The 22,707-nt window shown below is 31.0% G+C and overlaps 2 protein-coding genes across 15 annotated transcripts in view; both read left to right on the forward strand.

Annotated features, from left to right (window-relative positions):
* Ubc7 (ubiquitin conjugating enzyme 7) overlaps nt 1-22,707 on the forward strand; it is a 461,088-nt gene that overhangs the window by 217,843 nt on the left and 220,538 nt on the right. The gene's annotated exons all lie outside the window — the stretch shown is intronic.
* Nucleotides 1-22,707, forward strand: part of exp (expansion) — a 153,194-nt gene that overhangs the window by 23,165 nt on the left and 107,322 nt on the right. For all 13 annotated transcript variants that reach the window (XR_013884359.1, XR_013884357.1, XR_013884358.1 and 10 more), the window contains exon 5: nt 7,370-7,425. Coding sequence is in view for 8 of the 13 variants with exons in the window: in XM_080177943.1 (XP_080034069.1) it covers nt 7,370-7,425 (56 nt within the window). In the remaining 5 variants the exon portion in view is untranslated. The remainder of the gene's footprint in view (nt 1-7,369; nt 7,426-22,707) is intronic.

Raw genomic sequence — 22,707 nt, forward strand, 5'->3', positions numbered from 1 at the left:
AAATATTATATGACAGACAGAATGATTTGATAACTTTTAGAGTAGCTTAGCTTTCTTAGAATCGATTTACTATGTTTCTATTTCTAAACCATTTTTAATCTATTCTTTTAATAAAGTAAAAGGATCTCTGTCTGTCTCTTGTGCTATTTTATAAAAGTAGGCCTAAAATTAAACCTACTGTTCTTTTATGATCAACTATCGGCTTCACCCCTAGCCTCTAGGGGCTTTGCCTCAAGAGCTGGTGCTGCCAGTAGTTTCATGTGAAGAACTAACTTCCCCATTAACAAAAAAAATGGGGAGGAATTTTTTTGGGGGGGTTGGAGGTGTCCCACTCCCAATAAAATAGCTTAAAACCACCACAGGACCAATATGTATATATCCTGAAGAGTAGAATCCGATCGGTTCAGTGGTTACTGAGATCTTAAAGTACGGACAGACAGACGGATAGACAGACGGACAGACATCAAGCTACTTTGTATTATAGATAATATTGTTTTTTGTAATTGCTCTGCTTGTGGTGGACAAAATAATATTTGTCTGACTTCAAAATATGTAGATATTATTTAATATTTATATTTGAATGATTATGAATAAATACATGTTCTTTTTACTTATTATCAATCATAATTTTTTTTATCAAAATCAGAACAAGTCTGTTTGTTAGATTGGGCTGTGCAATCACTTACGCATTTTATCACATATTTTATAGTTGCTAGTTGGAAACAACATATAAAGAAATAATAAAAGTACCCAAAGATTTCAAGCCAAAAAAAAGAATGTGCTCATTTTACAGTAAAATTTACGGTCCAACGACCCCAAAGGAAATTTACAGATTGTGGTGTTGTAATAATTTGCGGATCTTGTGACTTGATAATGTGATACATATGCAGAAGTGAATGCACAACTCCTCTGTTTGTCTGGGTTGAAATTAAAATATAAATTAATGTCCTATTATAACTTTACTTTTATGTACAACATGTTCAGATTAATTTAGAACACATATTGAAGGGTAAATAAAACAAGTAAGCTCAATTATAAAAAAAATCATTCATATTTAGTAAAAATGACAAAGCTTTACATTTTTGTTACGTTTATAAAAATTCTCTAGAACAAGATATGCCAATTCGGACAGACTTACATATATACCCTTATTATAAAGAGGAGTTAAAGTAAAAATATAAGATTATATTCTTATTTTGGATCTTAATAGAATCAAGCAAATAGAAGAGAATTTTTAAGACAACTAACATTTACTCTATAGACAAGTTAAACTTTTTTTGTAAAGTTTAAATATTAGTATCGAACTAGGAATTATATAATTCTAATCATCAGACAGTAAACAGAGTAAATAGATATTGTTTTACAATTTGTATATATGTATATTAGTGGTTCTTTCTTAAAGGTTTTATCAACACTAAATTGTTTTATTTTTAAAGAAAAATTTTTAAGCATAGAATTGATGACAAAACAATGGATTTATTATGACTTTGATCTTACATCAGATTTTTATGTTCTCAAATAAAGTGAATTTTCAAGCTGGCTAAATAATGATCTCCCTCATCCCTCCGTCTTTACTCCATTCCTCCCCCTCCTACTGTCTGAACGACCCGACCAATACACGACAGGGGATATAGCAAGCTAAATTGATGATAATTTTTCTCCTGTCATAATATCCACGTATATTCTACTTCCATTGACATAAGTATTTCTTTTCTATTCATCTATTTGATCTTAAGTTTTCAATTTCTTTTCAATCTTGCTTCATAGCATTTTTTTCTTCTCATAAAGGTGTGGAATATACAAATCAATGCAGATTATCTTAAAGAACTCCTATATGTTTGTTTTTATACGGTTTGCCACAGTGGGATCTTTTGAAAAAAATCGGGACATCCAAAAAATCTAAAATCGACTTTTATATATCCTAGGACCTAATTATGGCTGTAAGTAGACAGCTAGAAAAGCAATTTTTGAAAAAATATTAATTTTTGGCGGATTTATGCCATTTTTAAAAAAGGTAGTGAAAAATTTCTTTTCAGTTTTGATGATTTTCCAGATTTTTTTACACAATTTTTTCAAAGCAACAAAAAATACATTTATGTTCATCTTATTAAAAAGAAATTTATTGAGGTACTTTTCAGATACCTGTACCAATGTCTAATTAAAGAAAAAATTTAAAAAAATATTTTTTTGGTGGTGTAAATTGACATTTTGTGAGAAAATTTCACCAAAAATATTAAGATTCTTATCCCCAAAAAATCAGTTTTCTCCATTTTACCGAAAAACGGACAGGAGGCCCCGGGTTTTGCAATAATAATATCAATATACAACATGTATTGTGTATAAAACAGTTTTCACAACCTGGGGCCTCTTGTCCGTTTTTAAGTAATTGAGCATTTTACATTGCATGGTTTGAACAATTTCGTTCTTGTTAATTTCAAATTTTCCCCCGTTAGAGGGGGAAGGAGTCATTTTAGAGCCCAAAGTCATCTCTGCAATATTTTCAAACTTTATAAGGCGGATCTTTCTTTACTTCTGCATTATTTACCTCCGGCGAACCGTTTCGCCGTTATTTGCCGCCGTTGGCGTGATTTTTAACGATTTTTGCCGTTCTCGCGGTTTTAATGGACATTTAAGGGATAAAGGAGTCGTTAAATAAAGATGACTTAAAAATACTTTTATTTTAGCAATTAAATTTGCTAAATTTCATGTGTTCTAAAAAAATTTGTATTTCTAACTGGTTTTGGTCCAGCAGAAATTCAAATATGGGGATTAATTATAATATTGCAAAAACATTATATACGCATCAGAGAGAAATATACATTTGAGAGAGAATATAATTTAAGTAATTATGCTTATATTCTTATACAAACTTTAAATGAAGATAGCTAGACTTAGAATAAAGGTATTAACACAAAATCAAAAGTGTTTTGAAAATTATGTTATTGTTGTTTATATCTGTAAAAAAAAATATTTGAAAACATGCCTTATAAGTGTCCTATTTTACTTATACTGGACCTACCTAAAAATGCCGGGACTCGAAATGGGTGCACCTGACCTTATATTCTTGTTCACAAACATTGTTTGCATTGAAGAAATATTTACATAGACGTTGATTTTGTTAAAATATTCCTATCCTAACTAAAGTTATGAAGTTTTATAGATTATTTAAAAATAGGGTAGCTTCGCTCCTCCAAAACAGCAAGACGTACTTACCAAATGCACATTAGAAGTTAACAGAGACAAAATTTAAGTTATTTCCGAGTTAAAGCAAAAGAAATTACATCATTTCTTCAAATACAAGCTTATTTATTGAAGTTTACTTTTGTCTACTCTAAATGTCCCGTTTTTTGGCAAAAGATCCCACTGTGGGTTTGTATGTTTGTTTAAGTGTTTGTACGCAAAATTACGCAAATTTTTGACAGCGGATTTTGATGCAAAAAAACGTAATTCCTTGTTTGTTGTACCTTCACAAATTGTAACATGAAATATCAAAAAAAGGATGGTACACTTTACAATTTTTCTACATAAGAGCTGTACATTTTAAGTTTTTTTCTATTGTTGTTGTTTTCTTTTTGACAGAGATGCTATGTAACTTAATTTATCTTAAGAGCCCAGTTCACAAAAGACAAAGGTCAACCTCTGGATATTTTAGGTCGGCCTATATAAGCTTAAGGTTGACCGATTTTATAAAGGTATTTGTGGGTTGTACCTTTAGGTTGACCTACAGAAAAAATCGGTCGACCTTAAAAAGGTTTGTTGTGAACTGGGCACAAGTCTTTTTAATACACGCTTAATTTTCAATTCTTAATATGCGCCACTTAATTCTTATTCTTTTACTTTATTAAAGGTTGGGTTTTATTAGGTATAAGGTAGCCCAGCAAGGATTTGTATAAAATTTATTTAATAAATAAGGAGGGGAGGGGGGAGTAGTGATGCTTTGAAGGGAAGCACCAATTTTTCTTCTTATGCAGTTCATTTATGTTTGCCATCACTTTAGAACTAAATGTATCACTTTAGCAAATAATCATAAACATGATTTTTATTTACAGCACATATTACCTCCTTTCAATAAATTTTCACACATTCTAAAATATCGTAACAAAATAATAGTATGTCATTTCGCGAATATAAAACACATAAAGGATATTATAACTGTGTGGAATTGATGTGACACCGCCCATTTATGTGTGCAGTTCATTGCATTACATCAAGCTTCATGCTTTTGGTTGGTGTATAAAACAACCAAACTGCAATTCTTTTAAACTCTTATTTTTTGGTCTGTATGTTTATTTTTATTGTTTGTATTTACTTTAAAAAAATTAACTATGCTCAATAGCCTGAATATCCACGATTTCTCCAATGGTAGTTGAGTATCTACACATGTTTCCTTAGAGTAGATGAATGTCCACACACAGTTCCAAAATGTATTTCAATATCCACTAAGCAAATCTGTTCTTCATTTCATTGCCATTATAGATTTGAATTAGTATGTGTTGGAATTGTATCGACCATTCACTGTTTTAGGTATTAACACCACTATAAATTTGATATTTTGTATTAACATCTCATGTTTTGGCATTTAATTCAATCATCTTGGAACATTTTTGAGGCAGGCATCGCGTTCAGGAAGAGTGTGCCTTCAATTCCTAACATGTGTTATCCTACAGCAAATCATCAGAATTGAATATTATTACAACATTAAACATACTAACCTCACCAAGAGAGAGGGGACAATGTACTGTTTATTACACTAGTCCCCAAAGTCTTATAACAACGCTTTCTTATTTATTTGCTTAACAACTTTGGGAACACTAGTAAATTTTTATTGGTTGGTTAAGTAAGTTGAGTGTCCAAACGTTTTAACCACTAATTTTAATCTACAGATGTGGTAATTTTGTGTATTAATATTGTGGATGTACATTAATTTCTCGGTCATTGTCTTATCCCTTTAGATCCCTGGACCTAACCCCATTACCTTACTCTCATTATTTAAAAAGGTCCTCCTATTTATTTGCTATAAATACTATGATAAACTATGGGCATGTTATAATATACGGAAATGATGACACACCTTCAGGAAGAACTCATTTTTACAGGTTTATAATATTAAACGGTTTTTTCCCTTGTACAAAATTTGCAAAAAAAAAAAGCAGCTCTTGGTATATGTGTTAAAGGGATCTAGAGGTATAAGACAATCGCCGATAGATTGATGTAAATCCCCAATGATGAAAAAATTGCCCTTTTGTAGATTAAAATTAGTTGTATGGATACTTGGACACGCAACTAAAAGACCCAACCAATTAATAAAAGTCCCCAAAGTTGTTAAGCCAGCAAATAAGAAAGAGTTATTGTAAAACTTAGGAGACTAGTATAGTAAACAGCTAATTTTCCTCTCTCTTTGCATTTTTTAAGATAAATGAAAATATTTTGACTGTACTTTTAACAAAGTATTACATAAATTTTTGAAAGGCTTGATTTATTTTTATTTTCACTCAGCCTGAAAATGTGCCATTTAATAAACTTTGACCATAGTTGCCAAAAATATATTTGTAATCTTTAAAATCAAGGCTCGGCAGCCGTGTGTCAGCCGCCTACAATCCTAGGGTAAATCAACCTTATACAGTTCAAAAATCAGCTTGAAGTCTATACCTGACCCAAATATGGCAATCACTCTATTAAAAAATATTTTTAAAGCATCAAAACGGGTTTAAATTTGAGGCCTAGTCGCGGCTGATGTGCGGCTGCCGAGCCCTGTTTAAAATATTATAAAAATGTTTGATTGCAAAAAATGTTATTATATAAAGAAACATATTTCTGAAAGTTAGGCAACCAAAAACAATCAATAGGATAAAATAATTTAAACTTAAATACTTTATAATACATGCTAGTTACTTACCCCATAGGAGAGAATGGGAATCCAGAAATATAGTTAAACCCCACACCAAGACATTTTAAAGCCCCCCTAAAAAGTACATCTAATTCGGGCCAGCAATTTGTGAGATCTTTAGCTTCAGACAAAATAACCTTACTACTTTATATAATAGAAATTCAAACAATAATAAACGAAATAATGTTTTTGTAAATGTTTCGAAAAAGCTATTCAAATTTTAGCAATTATAATTATTTGCAAATGGCAAAAACACGTTTGATTGAATTGTTTGAACTGTTCTAGCATGACACATCTACTCAGATGTTTCCTAGAATTTTTTCCCCCATAAAATCACAGTTTTCTTTTTACAAACAATATCCTGCAAATGTACTGTGGTACTTTTGTATTAAAATGTATTAAAACCCCGCCAAAACTCTGCCAATGCCCGCCATTTTGACAGATAAACAAAGGCATCAATCGTATCCATACAAAAAAAATGAAAAAAAATCGTCTGAAAAAAAATCTGCAAATATCTTTACATACAGGAGAAAGTTTAATCCTATGAATATATAAGATAATGTTGCTGTAAGGGAAAACAATTTTAAGATTTTTTTGCAATATTACAGAAACACATGCAGTTCTGCTACAATAAAGAAGCAAAATAAGTTTTGCAATAAAACTACATAGAAATCAATTTCTTTATCAATGAAAATAAAAATAAAGATTGTCAAAATTCAAAATAATTAATAGATAGTGAAAAAGGATACTTCACTCGCCAAAGCAATAAAAATTTCATTATTTTTTATAGAAAAATTAGCTTTTATTTACCAAACCAAAAATTGGTTACGTTTCCTTTTTACTTTCACATTGCAAGAAGTTGATAAGGGACAAAGATTTGCTTGCAATTTAATAAAAAAAACCAAGAATTAACTCCTTAAAAATAAAATCATTTACAATAGATACAATGATAATTCCTTTTCTTTGCTTTCATTTTCTAATTTTTATAACAAAAAAAAAGTGTTTTAAAGTGTAAAACTACTAGTCATGTAATTAGATAACAAGGCAAACAAATATGAGATAAAAAAATCAAAATATTTTGCAGTCTTATTATAATTTCTTTTTATCTTAGATGCTTTTACTTACTTAACCTGTTTTTAAACTACATAAAACAGAAATTTCTAAACTAATTTTCGTGATTTTTTAATGAACTTTATTCTTTCTTTAGTAAATATCAACTACTTAGCCCTCTACCCTCTCCTCTGCTTTGAATAAAAAAGTAGTCTTTAAGGAGATATTTTTACCAGGGCTCGGCAGTCGCGCGTCAGACACCTGAAAGACACAGTGTTATCAATCTTTTACCATTTTAAAATCAGCTGGAAGTCTAAATTTCAGAGGATCCAATTGAGTTTAAATTTGAGGCTGCCGAACCCTGATTTCTACATAAAACTATATAGCCATAATTTCAAATTGTCATTACTAATAATTGTTCTTTTTTTTCAGAGCCCCAGTTCTTACAGTGAACGGATCAGACGATGGATTTGACGGATTTAGAATTGGTAAGTTTATATTTTTAAGCCGTTGGTGACTTATCACAAAAACTCACAATTAGAATTATAAAGAAAAAATGAGAAAAAAGTAGAAAAAAAGTTTGCGGAAACAGAAAAGAAAACAATATATTTTAAAGTAACTCTACTCTGTATTGGCATTGGACTGTTTATTACGCAAGTTCCAAAGGTCTTTTAATAACGTTTTCTTTACATCTATGAAGACTTTTACTGAATTTTGATTGGTTGGTTTATTAGGTTGAGTGTTTAAACGTTTTAACCACTAATTGTAGTCTACTGAAAGGGTATTTTTGTGTATCATCATTGGGGCTGTACATCAATTAATAGACTATTGTCTTATCTCTTTAGATCCCTGCTACTTTTCCCCTTAGTCATGATGAAACTGTTTATAAAGCAGATATGTTTCTAGTATTGATTAGCTGATTCAGACCTCTAGCAGATATGTTTCTAGTATTGATTAGCTGATTCAGACCTCTCCAGATATGTTTCTAGTATTGATTATCTGATTCAGACCTCTCCGTTCTTTCACATCCTTTGTCTGATACAGATATGTTTCTAGTATTGATTAGCTGATTCAGACCTCTCCCTTGTTTCTAGTATTGATTAGCTGATTCAGACCTCTCCCTTGTTTCTAGTATTGATTAGCTGATTCAGACCTCTCCCTTGTTTCTAGTATTGATTAGCTGATTCAGACCGTTCCCTTGTTTCATATCCTTTGTCTAATACAAATGAAATGAATCAGTTTTAATTTTGCAATCATTTACAACATTTTTTTTTATCATAGACAGTGATATGGCAAATGAAAAAAAATCTTACATACTTTTAGTGGAAGAAGGGACAAAATATCTTTGGACCAGTAGGCAATCGTAGTTTTAAGCTTTTTCAGCCAAATAGTTTCTTTACCGCAAAAAAATCTCCAACCAATAAATACCAATAATTATTCATGCTTAAAGCAACGCTCATCTGCAAAAGGTATTAAAACTAGATATAAACCTTCCTAAGATAATGTAGCCGTAGTGTGAAGGAGAACTATATCGGTTAGCTAGATCATTCAGCACACACACACACACAGACAGACATCCTTTTACTTTCATATTTAATCAAACATAATACCCATAAAAATGGAAATCTATGAATTTCTTCATCCCTGTCCCCCCATCCCTGCTAAACCAGATGGGTGATCTAGATATCAACCAATCTAAATGAACCTGACACTGTGTAGCCACTACAAAGAGTAGAAAAACAAATAATAAATAACTGGAATAAAAAAAAATGTACCAAGTCATGGATGTTTGCTTATAGCTAACATTACATTCTTATAACACTTTGAACAAAAAAATCTGGGACACGTAACAGTTTTCTAGTAAAGAAATAATAGAACGGTTAAGATTTAAATTTAAAAATGAGTTTTTATTGCAAAGACTGATATTTTATTAGAATGTACTTTTATCTGCCATTAATCTTATCCTGAAATGTGTTCTATTATTTATTACAAACTAATCCTCCCTGACCAGTGACCACCCTGCATAAAAATCAGAGAGAGAGGGGACAATAGGCGATTATTACACTAGTCCCCAATAATCATTAATAACGTTTTCTTATTCGTTGGCTCAACAACTTTGGGAACTTTAATGATTTTTAATTGGTTGCTTCAATAAGTTGAGTGTTCAAACTTTTCAACTACTAATTTTGATCTACAGAAGGAAAATTTTATGTATCATCATTGGGGATGTACAATAATTTATCGGCTATTGTCTTATCCCTTTAGATCCGTGCATAAAACAAACAAGACACATGAAATGATCAGCTATAATTTGTGTTTGAATCTTGTACATTTTTTTCATCTCCTTACCTCCCCCCCCCCCTCGATTTATCCCTCTCAGTGGATCTCTCTCTCTCTCTCTCTCTCTCTCTCTCTCTCTCTCTCTCTCTCTCTCTCTCTCTCTCTCTCTCTCTCTCTCTCTCTCTCTCTCTCTCTCTCTCTCTCTCTCTCTCTCTCTCTCTCTCTCTCTCTCTCTCTCTCTCTCTCTCTCTCTCTCTCTCTCTCTCTCTCTCTCTCTCTCTCTCTCTTCTTTTGTTTTAAATTTGACCATTTGACGTATAAAATAAGATATGAAGTGTACTAGAAAAATTCAATTATAACGGGATTATTAAAAAATACAAGTTATATATAACACATCCATTTATTTTCTTTGCCTTTAGCCTGTTTGAGAATATTGGGGGGTTTGAATTTAAGGTTGAAGGTTTCTTGTTTTCGGAGCAATTTCTTGTTTAAGCCATCCACCAAAAAATAGCCCCGAACCTACCAAAAAGTAAAAAGAAGTATCCCTTAAATTTAGACATTTTGGTCTTGACGTTTAGGAGATCTTAAGTAATACACAGAGACATCCTACTACTATTTCTGTATTTATTTTATGACGTTTGTTTTTGAAGAATCAAATCTACAGGGCTTTATTATCTGAAGGTCCAGTTTTTTTCTTCTTGATAGGCACTGTGGTTATTTTTTGGAATTTTAAAGAATGAATTATTTACAGTTTTGGTTCGTTTTTCTCGAAAAAACACAAAAAGTTTTTATTTAACTTTTTAAAATTCACTGGAATGTTTTTTTAAATTTTTCTTAAAATTCAATAAATAGTAGATATTATTTCTAAAAGGAGAAAATTATTGGATATAAATCAATAATAGTTATTTATCGCATCGTATTATAAACAGCTTTCCGCAGATGTAAAAATGAACAATTAAACCAGTTTTGTCAGCCCCGAGATGCCGAAGGCGCGGGCTAACAAATTATAATTGTTCATTTTACTATTAGTAAAAAACTTGATGAAATACGATACGAAACATGCTTTGTCAGTATGGCTAAGAATCGGTTTCTAATCCTGCGGATGTTAATAGGTTTCGAAGCCTTACTGGAAAATGTTTTTACATAGTTAAGAAGAACAGAAAAGAAAAGAGAAAAAAAATATGGAGAAATGATAAATAAGAGGGGAAGGCAAACCAACATGATCTAGATTTTAAACCTTTGTGCAAATTTAATGGATATATTAATACTTGGATCTTACACCAGATTTTTATATTCTATAATAAAGTGATCTCTGTAGCGGGCTAAAATAACGATCTCCCCCATCCCCCTCCTTTACCCTATACCCTCCCCTCCAACTGGATAAAAGCAAGGGGAAATTGCAACCTAAATTGACGAAAATTTTTCTTCTGTCATAATATCCACGTATATTCTACACTTATTGCAAATTTATAGTTGGTTCTTATAGTCCTTTAGTATGTATTTTATAACATCTCAATAATCAACTGTGAAAGAGAGACATTTTACTGTAATATAAATGTATAAATAGATCTAGAAACCAACTGCAGAACGAGCGTTTTTGCACAGGGATCTAAAGGGATAAGACAATAGCAGATAATTTGATGTACATACCCAAATTTTTTTGAAATAGTAGTTGAAACGTTGGAAACTCAACCTTATGAACAAGCCAATCAAAATTTTAAAAGAGTACCCAAATTGTTGACAACAAATAAGAAAACGTTATTTTAAAACTTTGGGGACTAGTGTAATAAACAGTACCACTTCCCTGCATGAATGTTTTTGCAATTGTGTATTTGCGTGTATGCTTTTTGTGTATTTTATTTTGACCAATTACTTTTTATACCTATGTCTTTTTAGGCTGAAAGTTTAAAATTTATTTGTTTTCAAATTAGATAGAGATAATTTAAAGACTCTCTAAATGAACCAATAGAAGAATGGTGGTGGTACATTCCAGATATGCCATTATTTAATTATGTACAGATTTTAGAAGGAAAGGATATATTTTTTTTCATTTCCTTCGCATTGGAATTTATTTCTATTCCCAATTGAAAGATATACATTTTGCAAACATGTAGTTTTAGAAGATTTTTTCAGTATTCAAAAAGAGAAATATGGAGTACATTTATTACCTTATAATATGATGATATCTACTGATGATAAATTCTGTTTTATTATAAATTCTTTTTAAAATTATCATAGATATGATAAGAATGATAAAGAGAGATAGCCGCAGCCCTCGGCCCCCTTGTCTGCCTAACCGCAGCGCTCGGCTCCCTAGCCTAAAACCTAACCTAACCTAAAATAGTTGTTCTGTCGATGATGTGGGGGGGGGGGAGAGGGTCTTATGAAAATTTTCAAAATTGAAAAAAAGAGGATAACGCCCATTTTTCCTTTTTTTGTTTATTACTAAATTTTGGATTATCTATGTATGTAATTAGTCATACAGACAGAACAAAGCACATTATAGAGAAGCTGCGCAACTCGATAATGATTAATTGAATCTTCTATGGGATTTGATTCGAAATATTTTAGTTAGCTGTAAGACAATCATGGTTATATCATTACAGTAATTTATATAAAATGATTTCATCATTTTTGGGGGGATGGCATTCTTGAGAGAAAAAAAAGTGGAATTATGCCTGTCTGTCTGTCTGTACCAAATGATCATAAAGTTGATTAATAAATTTATTCCGATTTATCTTACTAAGTACTTGGCTCTGTGCCTATATGAGAGGGGGCATGGATGTCTGAAAAAAAGCCTAAAACCACTCTTCCCTGATGAGTGAACCCATTCGGACCAGTAATTTCTGAGATCTTAAGCTTAAAACAAAAACAAATATCATACTTTATATCATAGTAATATTCACTGTTTACAAATTTTGTTTGGACAATTGTTATCTAAAAACATTATAATAAATTTTAAACTGATCTCTTTTGATGCTAGTCCAAAGCATCAAAAACTTGCTTTACTATTTCTGACAGCTTCACTTGCATTATTGCTGTATGCGGTTTAAAGCATTTTTATACCTTGAAATAACAACAGTTTGTATTTATATTATTGTACTCTTTCTAAGTTGTTATGCCACCAAAGAAGAACTATTTTAGGACCAGCTCGTCTGTAGATCATATTGCCTAAAAATGCTAAGTACTTAAAGTCAGACATTTTGAATAAGGGATGTTTCTTTAATTTATTTGGTAGATTTTCAACAACAAAAAATTATGAAATAAATGTAAGTTGATGATAGTTTTTTATGATTTTTTTTTACTAAAGGCATGACTACCAATTAAAATTTGTTTTCAAAGGTGCTTATTTCAATTTTTAGTAAAGTTTTATGCATTAAAAATATTTTAATTACCCCCAAAAATTTTCTAAAAGTATTATATCCCCAAAAACGTGGCTTTGGTATCATTCTTTAAAAAATTAGCAACACACTATTTGCAACTTTGGACGATTTTTAGACTTACTAAGTCTTGAAAATCACAGTAAAATCGATGCTGTTATAGCCTTTTATCATATTGTTATGATACTGTAAGTAAATGACCACCAAAACCCCACTCAGTGTGTGCCCTACTTAAGTCCTATTCAACTTTTGCTTGGTTGTTCTTTTTGTAGAGTGAAAGAGATATGTAATTAGCAAATATGGACATTGTATCTCTTAATAATACTAAAGTTTAAAAACTATCATAGTTTGATAGATTTTTATCCATGTTTTCAAGGATTTTTTTTTACATAAACTTAATTGTAAAGCATTAACTATAGAAAGGGAAAGTAAAACTGTTGTTTTTTCTAGGGCAGTTGCGCAAATTAGGCTCAACAACAACCGTGGTTGGTAGTCGTAGTTAAGTGGGGCAACATGAGTTGTGTAAAAGATATTTTCATTTAAGAGTGGTGCTATTAATTAAATAAAATTCAAATTATTAGCTGAATTTTTATGCAGGAAGGGAGGGGACATTTGGCTGTTTATTAAACTAGTCTCCAAAGTTTTATTTTATTTTTCTTTAGCTAATCAACTTTGAGGACTTTTCTTGAAGTTTGATTGGTTGGTTCATTAAGTCGAGTTCAAACGTTTCAACCACTATTTGTAATCTACAGAAGGGGTAATTTTGTTTATCATCTTTGGGGATGTACATCAATTTATCGTCCATTGTATTTTCCCTTTAGTTTATGTTTATGTGTTTTGTACCTTTCCCAAAATATAATAACATTTCTTTATTCTAAAATTGGATATTAATTAAAATTTTGAATCACCCCTTTTAAAGTGTTGATTGGGCGGTTATTTTAATTTTTCTCGTCCAGATGAACTTTACACTCCAGCCTCCCAGCTATAAACAGATTAAACAAGGACAGCTCTGCAAGAAAGTGGCGTAGCTATGATTCTTTTGTTGACACCGTGAAGGCTTTTATACCTAGGGGTATCACCATTTTATCCTTTTTACTAAAATATTCTCAAATTAAAGCATATGTAGAATATTTAATTTCAAATAATATTTTTTAGCATGGCTTCGAAACTGATAAAATTCCGTTGGATTAGAACCGGTTCTCAGCCATACTGAAAAATCATGCATTGCATCGTATTACAGACAATTTTCCACAAATATTAAAATAACATTCTAAAATTAAAACTAGTTTTGTTAGCCCAGGCCTTTTAAATTTTTCATTTGATATCCGATAAAAGTTGTCTAAAATACGAAACGATAGATACTATTCCAAATAGGTTATGTATTGACCGACAGACATACATTTAATAGTAGGTGCGCAACTAAAAATGACTTTTAAAAGTGAAAAGTCATCACTCTCTTATTTTGATGGTGTTTATTTTTCTAGAAAATGTGGAGCGTTGCAAATATAATTTGGTTTCGGATTATTTTTCTAGCCCCTGGTTGGATAGGTTGCTTTTTGAAAATAAATGCAGCTAGTCTGGAATTAACATCAAAGTTCTAAAGGGATAAGACTATGGCCGATAAATTTGTGTACATCCCCAATTATGATACACAAAAGTACCCCTTCTGTAGTTTATAATTAGTGGTTAAAACATTTGGACACTCAACAAAATAGACCACAACCAATCAAAATTCAATAAGTCTCCAAGGTTGTTAAGTCAACAAATCAGAAAACGTTTTTATAAGACTTTGGAGACTAGTGTAATAAACAGCCCAATTTCCCCTCCCTCCCTGAATTGACATATTTCAGTTAATATTTATTTTATCGCGTTTTCTTGTTTTGGCACTAAAGTAATTAAATTCCATACTTTTAGTGGAATATTTTTTTAAAAACCTATCAAAGCAACGATTAAAGTTTTTAAATTGATAACTGCTCTTTTGTAGTACGATGGGAACATTTGACCTTCTTATGATTTTTGAGCCTTATTAATTTTGAGATACAATGAAGATTTTAATTTATCTTAGTGGATTTTCTTTAATAACCTTGCCTTATATTTCTAAGATAGCAATTTTTTTCATAACTTTTTAAAAGGATTTTTACATATGCCTTTTAGTGCTTATTATTTTAATTGTTTTTTTTCTCATTTTTATTAGCTACAGTTATCCTTCTGTGTCAAAAATAAACCAATCCTTCAATTGATATGCATTAAAATAAACTTTTGGTCAAACATTGAAAAAAAAGTGGAAGCTACAATAAAAGAAGCTCTTTTCTTAAAAGGTGTGTCAAATAAAAAAATAGGATTTCTTTTCCATAGATGTAAGCTAGTAATTATTTCAAAAAAGTCTTTAAATAAAGATAGTTATTTTAATTTTTAGATTTCTCCAAAAAAATGTCACTTCTTTTTCTGATATAGATAGTAGGGTTGAAGCCAAGATTAAAATTATAGTTACAAGACATAAGACAATGAACGATAAATTCATATTCTTTTCCAATGATTTGAAACAAAATTACTCCTTCTGTAGATTTTTAAAAAAGTTTGGACACTTCAAGTTTGGAACTAATAATCAACATTCAGTAAAAGTTATTATAATACTTAGGGTATCAGTGTAATTTTCAGTCCAATGTCCCTCTATAAGTTTTTAAGTTCTTAAGAATCGGTATTAGAACTCTTTCCTTTGGTAGACGGATATTAGAGAATGTTCGAAGCAATTCAACAAATAATGCTATAAGTTGACGTTTGAAACTAATTTTTTTATTTTTATGTTTAGGTAAGTGTATTGATAATATTTTTATTATTGACTTACAAACAATGTCTCAAAATAAAGGTAAGTAAATATAGCCAGAGTGTCCTGTTGAATGTTTTAGAAAATAAAATACAATTCCATTTGGGATTGATCCTACTGCGGCGGGCTAACAAAAATTGAGAAAGATTCATATTAGATTACTGCTATAGTTTATTTGCTAATTTTTTGAAATTTATTGTATTCTACATTGTATGTACATTTTACATAATATGTTACATATACAACATTGAGATTGAAAGTAAAAGGAAATACGTATTATGGGGGGGGGGGGGGTTGACCTTTTTATCAGGAAGGAAAGGTCTTACATACAAGGCATTGGGCAGCCACTTTTTAGATGCGAAGCATCATTATAAGTACTCTCTTTTTACTTGTTACTAGCGGCTGGGCTTCTAGCTTTTAGGTGTATTTAACGGTGTAGTTAGGGGAAAGAATTATCATTCCAAAATTCAAATTTTCAATAAGATAGTCTAAAACCATCTCGCGACCTATGTCAAGTTTTCAAAATGGAGAACTTAATCGGTTTAGTAGTTAATAACATCTTAGGCTTTAGACCAAAAACCTTTTGTACTTTGTATAATACTAGCGGCTTCGCCCCTAGCCTCTAGGGGCTTTGCCCCAAGAGGTTTGATCAAACCAATTTTTCGTATTTTAGATTTAAAAGAAAAATTTTAAAAAAATTTTGGGTTTTTTTTTTGGGGGGGGGAGGGGTAGTCGACCCCACTATTTTAATTTTAGTTTTAAAAAGAAAAAGAAAAAAATTTTTTTGGGGGGGGGGTTATTTTTGGGGGGATTGGGGGTGTTCCACCCCTCAAGAAAATAGTTTAAAACCTTCCTGGGACCCATGAGAAGCTACCCTGTAAAGGAGAACCCGATCGGTTCAGTGGTTAGCGAGATCCTTCGCTACAAACAAACAAACAGACAGACACACAGACATCATTATACTTTGTATTATAGATAATTAGGATAATGTAGGTTGATTTTTGAGTTAATTTAGGGCTAAATAGTGACTACTAATTCATACTTTTTCCTTATTAGAAAATGTTTCATCCTATTAATGACGCTGCTATCATCTATGAACGCTGGTATCCTTGTTTTCTCCCCCTTTCCTTGACGCTAAAATTGCGTCAATTTCAAAATTGCAAAGTAAGGGATGAAGTAGGTTTTTTGGTCATACCCAAAGATAGGGAACAAAAATCTGCTAAATATTTTGAAAGATTTTTAATTTTGTTTACTTGTTAAAACTAGAAATAAGATTGTAAGGGACGTGATAGGTAATTAGGACGATAATTAATATTTCTCCTTATTTGATAGCCTTTTATCTTAAATGCTATTATCAATATAATGGAATAACTTGACGGGGGGAAAAGCACCATTCTTAATGTTAAAACAAAAGCTTTTTCCTTAAAGTCACTCCCCCTCCTTGGTCAAATTTGCCCTACAAATATAAGATACATGCAAGGGGGGGGGGGTCACTCAACAATCTCTGTCATAGAAAAAAGGGGTTTGGTGAAAGGGTAGCTTTTTTGCTCGGATTTGAAAATGAATGTACAATTTTTCTAAAATGTTACACCACAAAAAGTAGTGTCCTAGTTTCTTTACAGAGGTTTAATAAAGGGATCTAAAGGGACAAGACAATGGCTGATAAATTGATGTACATCCCCAGTGATGATATACAAAATTGCCCCTTCTATAGATTCAAATTAGAGGTGAAAACGTTTAAACACTCATGTTAATGAATCAACCAATCAAAATTCACTAAAGTTCCCAAAGTTGTTAAGCCAACGAATGAGAAAACGTTATTTTAAAACTTTGGGGACTAGGGTAATAAATAGTTCATTGTCCCCTCTCTCCATGGGTTTAATACAATTTGGGCACACAAAATAATGAAGGTTGAGTTTCAAATTGACCCTCCCATCTCCCCCGTCCCAATTATGCATAATTATTATAGATTAATTCTAATTAGTATAATCCTATAATTTACCTGGGCTTCCTTCCAACTTTGTTTAACTCCGATTGGACTACATGTTTCTTATCAGGAATAGGACAATGGGAGATATATAGAAAGAGGAGGGGTGGTGGGACCTTTTTGCCAAATTTCTCTGAGAAATTGTATGCTTCAGTTGCTGGTAATTTCGATTGTATATTAATATAACTGCAATTGTCCTCTCCCTTTCTGGATTTTTTTCTTCCTACTTTGTAATGCAATATTATTAGGTTTATTATACCTCGAGCTTTACTAATGGTCATATTAATTGCACATTTATGTAAGAGTGTTAATACAGACTTAACAATATAATAAAAAGTTAAAAATTTGGAGTTGATTACTGAAGGTTTCTTGTAGAATATGATAAAAACAGAAATTAAAACTTACAAACTTTTAGCTGACAAAAATGTATTATCAAGCACAATTGAAAATTCCTATTGTTACTCGTAATACCTCTAAGAATCTAAGGTATTAATTTGTTTTACAAGCTATTTTTAACCAAAATATTCTCTTTAATGTATAAACGTATTCACTGCAAGACTAATGAGACAAAATTATAAAGTATATTAGTCATTAGCTGCAGGATTAGAGTATACATGCATAGACAACTCTTTATGTATGTGCATTGTAAACCGACACAAATTATTAGATGTTTTATTAATTTGTGCTTTACCCCAGCGGAAATACCAAAAGCGTAGCATTTTAGATACCTTTCTTTTTTTTTCTTGAAAAATAAAACTACATGATTTTTAAATGACTCAAAGATAGCAAAAATCCGCTCAGAAAAAGGTTTAAACTAGGGTTAGGTTTTTTTTGTGTATTAAGGTAATGATTATTGCCTATAATTTTTTGTTAACTAAAAGGACCAATGAAAATGTCACATGGTCTAAATAAATAGATATGATACATATAATAAATATGTAATCATTATAACTTAATGATAGTTAAATTAGTTGGTCAAAAATGAACCAATTTTAATGGTTGTGTCGCTCCAAGCTGTTTCCCTCAAAGTGCTTCGTCGAGCAAAGAAACCCCTTATTTTGAAATAAGATTTATATTAGGGGGGGGGGGGTTGTCTTTTTATAACAGGTATAGGTATAGGCTCTGCAGGAAGCAGTAACATATTCTAAAATCATCCTAAGTCTTAAATATAAAAATAGCCTTAAACCATTTCGGAACCTTTGTGTGCCTTTCCTAAAATGGAGAACTCTCGATCAGTTCTGTAGTTATTGAAATCTTCAGTTTTGACAAAAAAAAACTTTCTTATTTATATAAAAGATTAATATAAATTTTTCTGCTATGCTTATTCTTATTCTTGGTGCCTATTGCAATGAATTTATTATTGCTTAGATCTTACACCAGATTATCATGTACTCTAATAAAGTGAAACTTGTAGCTGTCTAAAATAACAATCCCTCTTATCCACCCCCTTTTCCACACCCCATCCCCTCATACTGGATAAACGAACAGACCAAATAGTAATGTAAATGTTAACAATCTAATTTGAGGATGATTTTTCCAGGAATAAAGTATAACCAACAAGGAAAATAAATCTAAAATGATATTTGGGGGGCAAATGGAGAGGTCGTCAATTTTACGATGTGTTGCCCTCCAACGACAAATGATAAACATGTATAGGTTTCGTGATTTTTTCCCGAATTAATTCCGTTATTGGTATAAGGTGTGATTTTTCTCCTGTCATAATATCCACGTATATTGTATATCCATTGCAATTGTATTGTTTCAACAACTATAGAAATGAAACGTTAGTTTACAAGAATTATTGACGTTCAGTAACCCTACAATGTAACTAACAAAATTTAAAAAGAATCATTAAAAATGTCCTAAACATAAAATGGAAATAGTTATTATTCGCATCGTATTATAGACAGCATTCTATGGATATTAAAATGAAAAATTATAAGATTAAAACCAGTTTTGTTACACTGAAGGGGCCACATGCCAGGGCTCACAAAACTGGAATTAATATTATCATATAATTGCCTGTAATACAATGATATACATAATTTTTCTATAGGCTGAGAACCGGTTATAATCCTGCGATTATTGATCGGTTTCGAAGCCATACTGCAAGAAAATATTCCTGCTTTATTCATCATTCATAACATGCTTTAAAAAATAATCGATAGAAAATGATGTAGCCTTTTTGACATTGGCTAAGTGACTAGTTTTGGATATAAATGTTCTTTTAACTTGTAGTAAATGCATGTATTTATTTATGCTACTTTAAATAAACACCACTACTGGGCACTACATAGTTGATAATATGCCAATTATCTGTGATTATGTCTTATTGTTCCACACTATTATATTAAAATCCTCTTTAAATTCTAAATTTCAACTTTTCTTTGTTGTTTAATTTTTAAATTAGAAAATGATTGTAGGGTTGGAATCAAATGTTATTCAACCCAAATGAGCTAATTTTCTATAAAAAAAAAATCAGGGAGGGAGGGGACACTTGGCTGTTAATTACACTAGTCTCAAAAGTTTTACAATAACGTTTTCTCATTCGCTGGCTTAACAATTTTTATTGAATGTTGATTGGTTGGTTCATTAAGTTGAGTTTTCAAACGTTTTAAGCACTAAATGGAATAAGTCTAAGAGTTTATTAATAAATATTATATATATTAATTCATCCTGTCTTTAAATGTTATTTTACAAATTAATGTTAATTATTTAATATATTGTAAGATATTGTTGCTGTACTGATAAAAATAAAATTGACCTGGTTTAAAATACATCTATTCTCGCTGTTGCTAGACAAACAAAAAGGCAATTTAAATAATTTTGATTTTTGCAATATTTCAATTTTCATATGTTTTTTCCATAATATCAAGATTGTGTCTTGCTTGTGATAAATTGAATACAGTCGATAAAATCCTATATATCATAAATTGGCCAAAATTGCAACCCCCGATCTCCCTTTCTTTTCGTTTTTTTATATTAGGTTAACTTTTAAGCAAGATTCAAGAATGGTAAACCACAAGTTCTTATTTTGTATTACCTACCCAAATCTCTTTTATTTATATGGTCTAGAAATTAAGATTCTAAAAGAAAGTTATCAGGGGGGGGGGGAGCAGGTGATTTACTGTCAAAAATGGGATTCAAGCCAGGGATCGAAAGGGATAAGACAATGGTCGATAAATTTAAGTACATAGCAAATGATGATGCACAAAATTACCCCTTCTGTAGATTACAATCAGTGGTTGAAATGTTTGAACACTCAACTTAATGGACCAACCAATCAAAATTCAGTAAAATTCTCCAATATTGCCAAGCCCACGTATATTAACGCTATTAAAAAACTTTGGGGACTAGTGTAATAAGTAGCCAAATGTCCCCTCCCTCCCTGGATTCGAGCACACAGTTGAATTCCTGTGAAATATTTAAGTCTACGGAAGAAACAGTTAGAATTTCAGAATTTCTTTTATGCAAATATTAAATATCAAACAATTGATTTTATGCCTTTTAGGCCTTTTCTTCGTTATATTATTGTAATAGTTTTACACAATTTCTTTTCTTTTAAGATAATTCTAGGCAAATTTAAATTACAAATCAAATTTTCATATCTTAATATTTCGCAAGGCAGTCATTAGCGAGAAAAATACATTTTTAAATTCTTTAAAACTTACAAATTAACAGCTCTTTAAATGCCGAATTCTTAAAATTTCCGGCTTGAAAAATCATTTTGTGTTTTGTACTATAGGTTTTTTTCTGGGTTTTGGTTACCTTTTTTTGGTTCCTAAGGGATAAGACACTTGACGATAATTTGATATCCATACATCTCCAATGATGATATCCAAATTTTCCAAACTTATAATTGGTTGAAAAGTTTGGACACAGATATTTTGGAACCAACCTATTCAAATTTAATAAAAGTACCCAAAGTTGTTGAGCCAACTTTATGATTTTGGGTACCAGTGTAATTTATAGTCCACCCTCCCTGGGTTTTGTTCAGTGGGCTACAAATTGTTGAAAAAATTTGTTACAGCTGCTGAAAAATGTTTCGGTTGCGGCTGCGTATTCATGGTTTTTGTATTTAGCCTCATATAATCGCCATTTTTGCATCGATAGCTGCCTCCGTCTTTTAAAAAGTAACGTCTTTCAAAATGTAAAGTTATTAGAGAAAAACGCTAGAGGGAGATATGGTTGAATAACTGTATCTCCCCATCGCAACCACCTTGTGCAACCCTTCGATTCTATTGGTTCATTGAAAATCAACCAATGGTGTCGCTTATATTAACACAGCCAAGTAGCAGAAAATAATTTAGAAGCAGACAGAGGGAGGTAGTTGTCTGTATATACATCTATACTATAGATCTGTTGTAAAGGTCATAATTAGATATTATGTTTCTGATTTTAATTAAAGATAATGTTTAAATTAACTTGATATGTACAGTTTATTTAGTAGATAAATTGAGGTAGTACTTAAAGTTTATTTGAAGAATTAAAATGTCAGCTTTATAAGGCAGTACAAAGCTACGGTGTCTATAAAAGTTGTGTTGCCTAATTTCTTAATTTATTGCAAAGTTCATGCAATAAACTTGTAGCGAAAAATAGACAGGGTTGTCTTATAAATCCGCAAGAAATATCGAAAAAATCCTCGAATTATTAATAAGAGAAGGATGACAACCCAATTGTAGCAAAGCTTATGATGACAAACAGACAAAGTGAGTTTTAGAGCAGATGTACAGTTGTCAAAAAAAAGGGCTAATATGAATAATAGAAAATCGCGAAACTTTTATAAAACTTTGAGTTTTTGTTTTGAGACATGACATGAAGTACGAAGGATCAAGTAAATTATATAAATATAGTGAAGCTTTGCTACCAAAAGCTCCTCGTAATAAAGAAGCTTCGACATAGTTCAATTCAATAGAAGCATATTATAGACCCATTTTTTGGTATTACATAGACACACACACACCTTGTTTTTTTGCTGCATTAAATGAACTCCAAATAAGCATTTACATTTTACGGCGGCCCTGAATTGAGATTAAGATTTTTATGGTCTCGGTAATTAGCAAAATGCTTTTTTGGTCTACATAATTTGGAAGATTTTTAGGTCTAGTCTTTTTTTTATGAATTTCCTTTCTAAAGCTAAAAACTAAAGTTAAAAAGGCTAAAAAGACTAGATTGAATTTGAAGGTTTAAAATTATGATTTGTATTTAATTATAATTATTTCATCAACCTTTAATAATTAAATTGAAATTTCTTTGTTTAAAGAGCTATGATAAAATTAAAATCCAGTTTAATCAATTA

The sequence above is a fragment of the Acartia tonsa genome, chromosome 11 (genome assembly GCF_053477335.1).
Source record: "Acartia tonsa isolate MP-2025a chromosome 11, ASM5347733v1, whole genome shotgun sequence".
Classification (NCBI taxonomy): Eukaryota; Metazoa; Arthropoda; class Copepoda; order Calanoida; family Acartiidae; genus Acartia; species Acartia tonsa.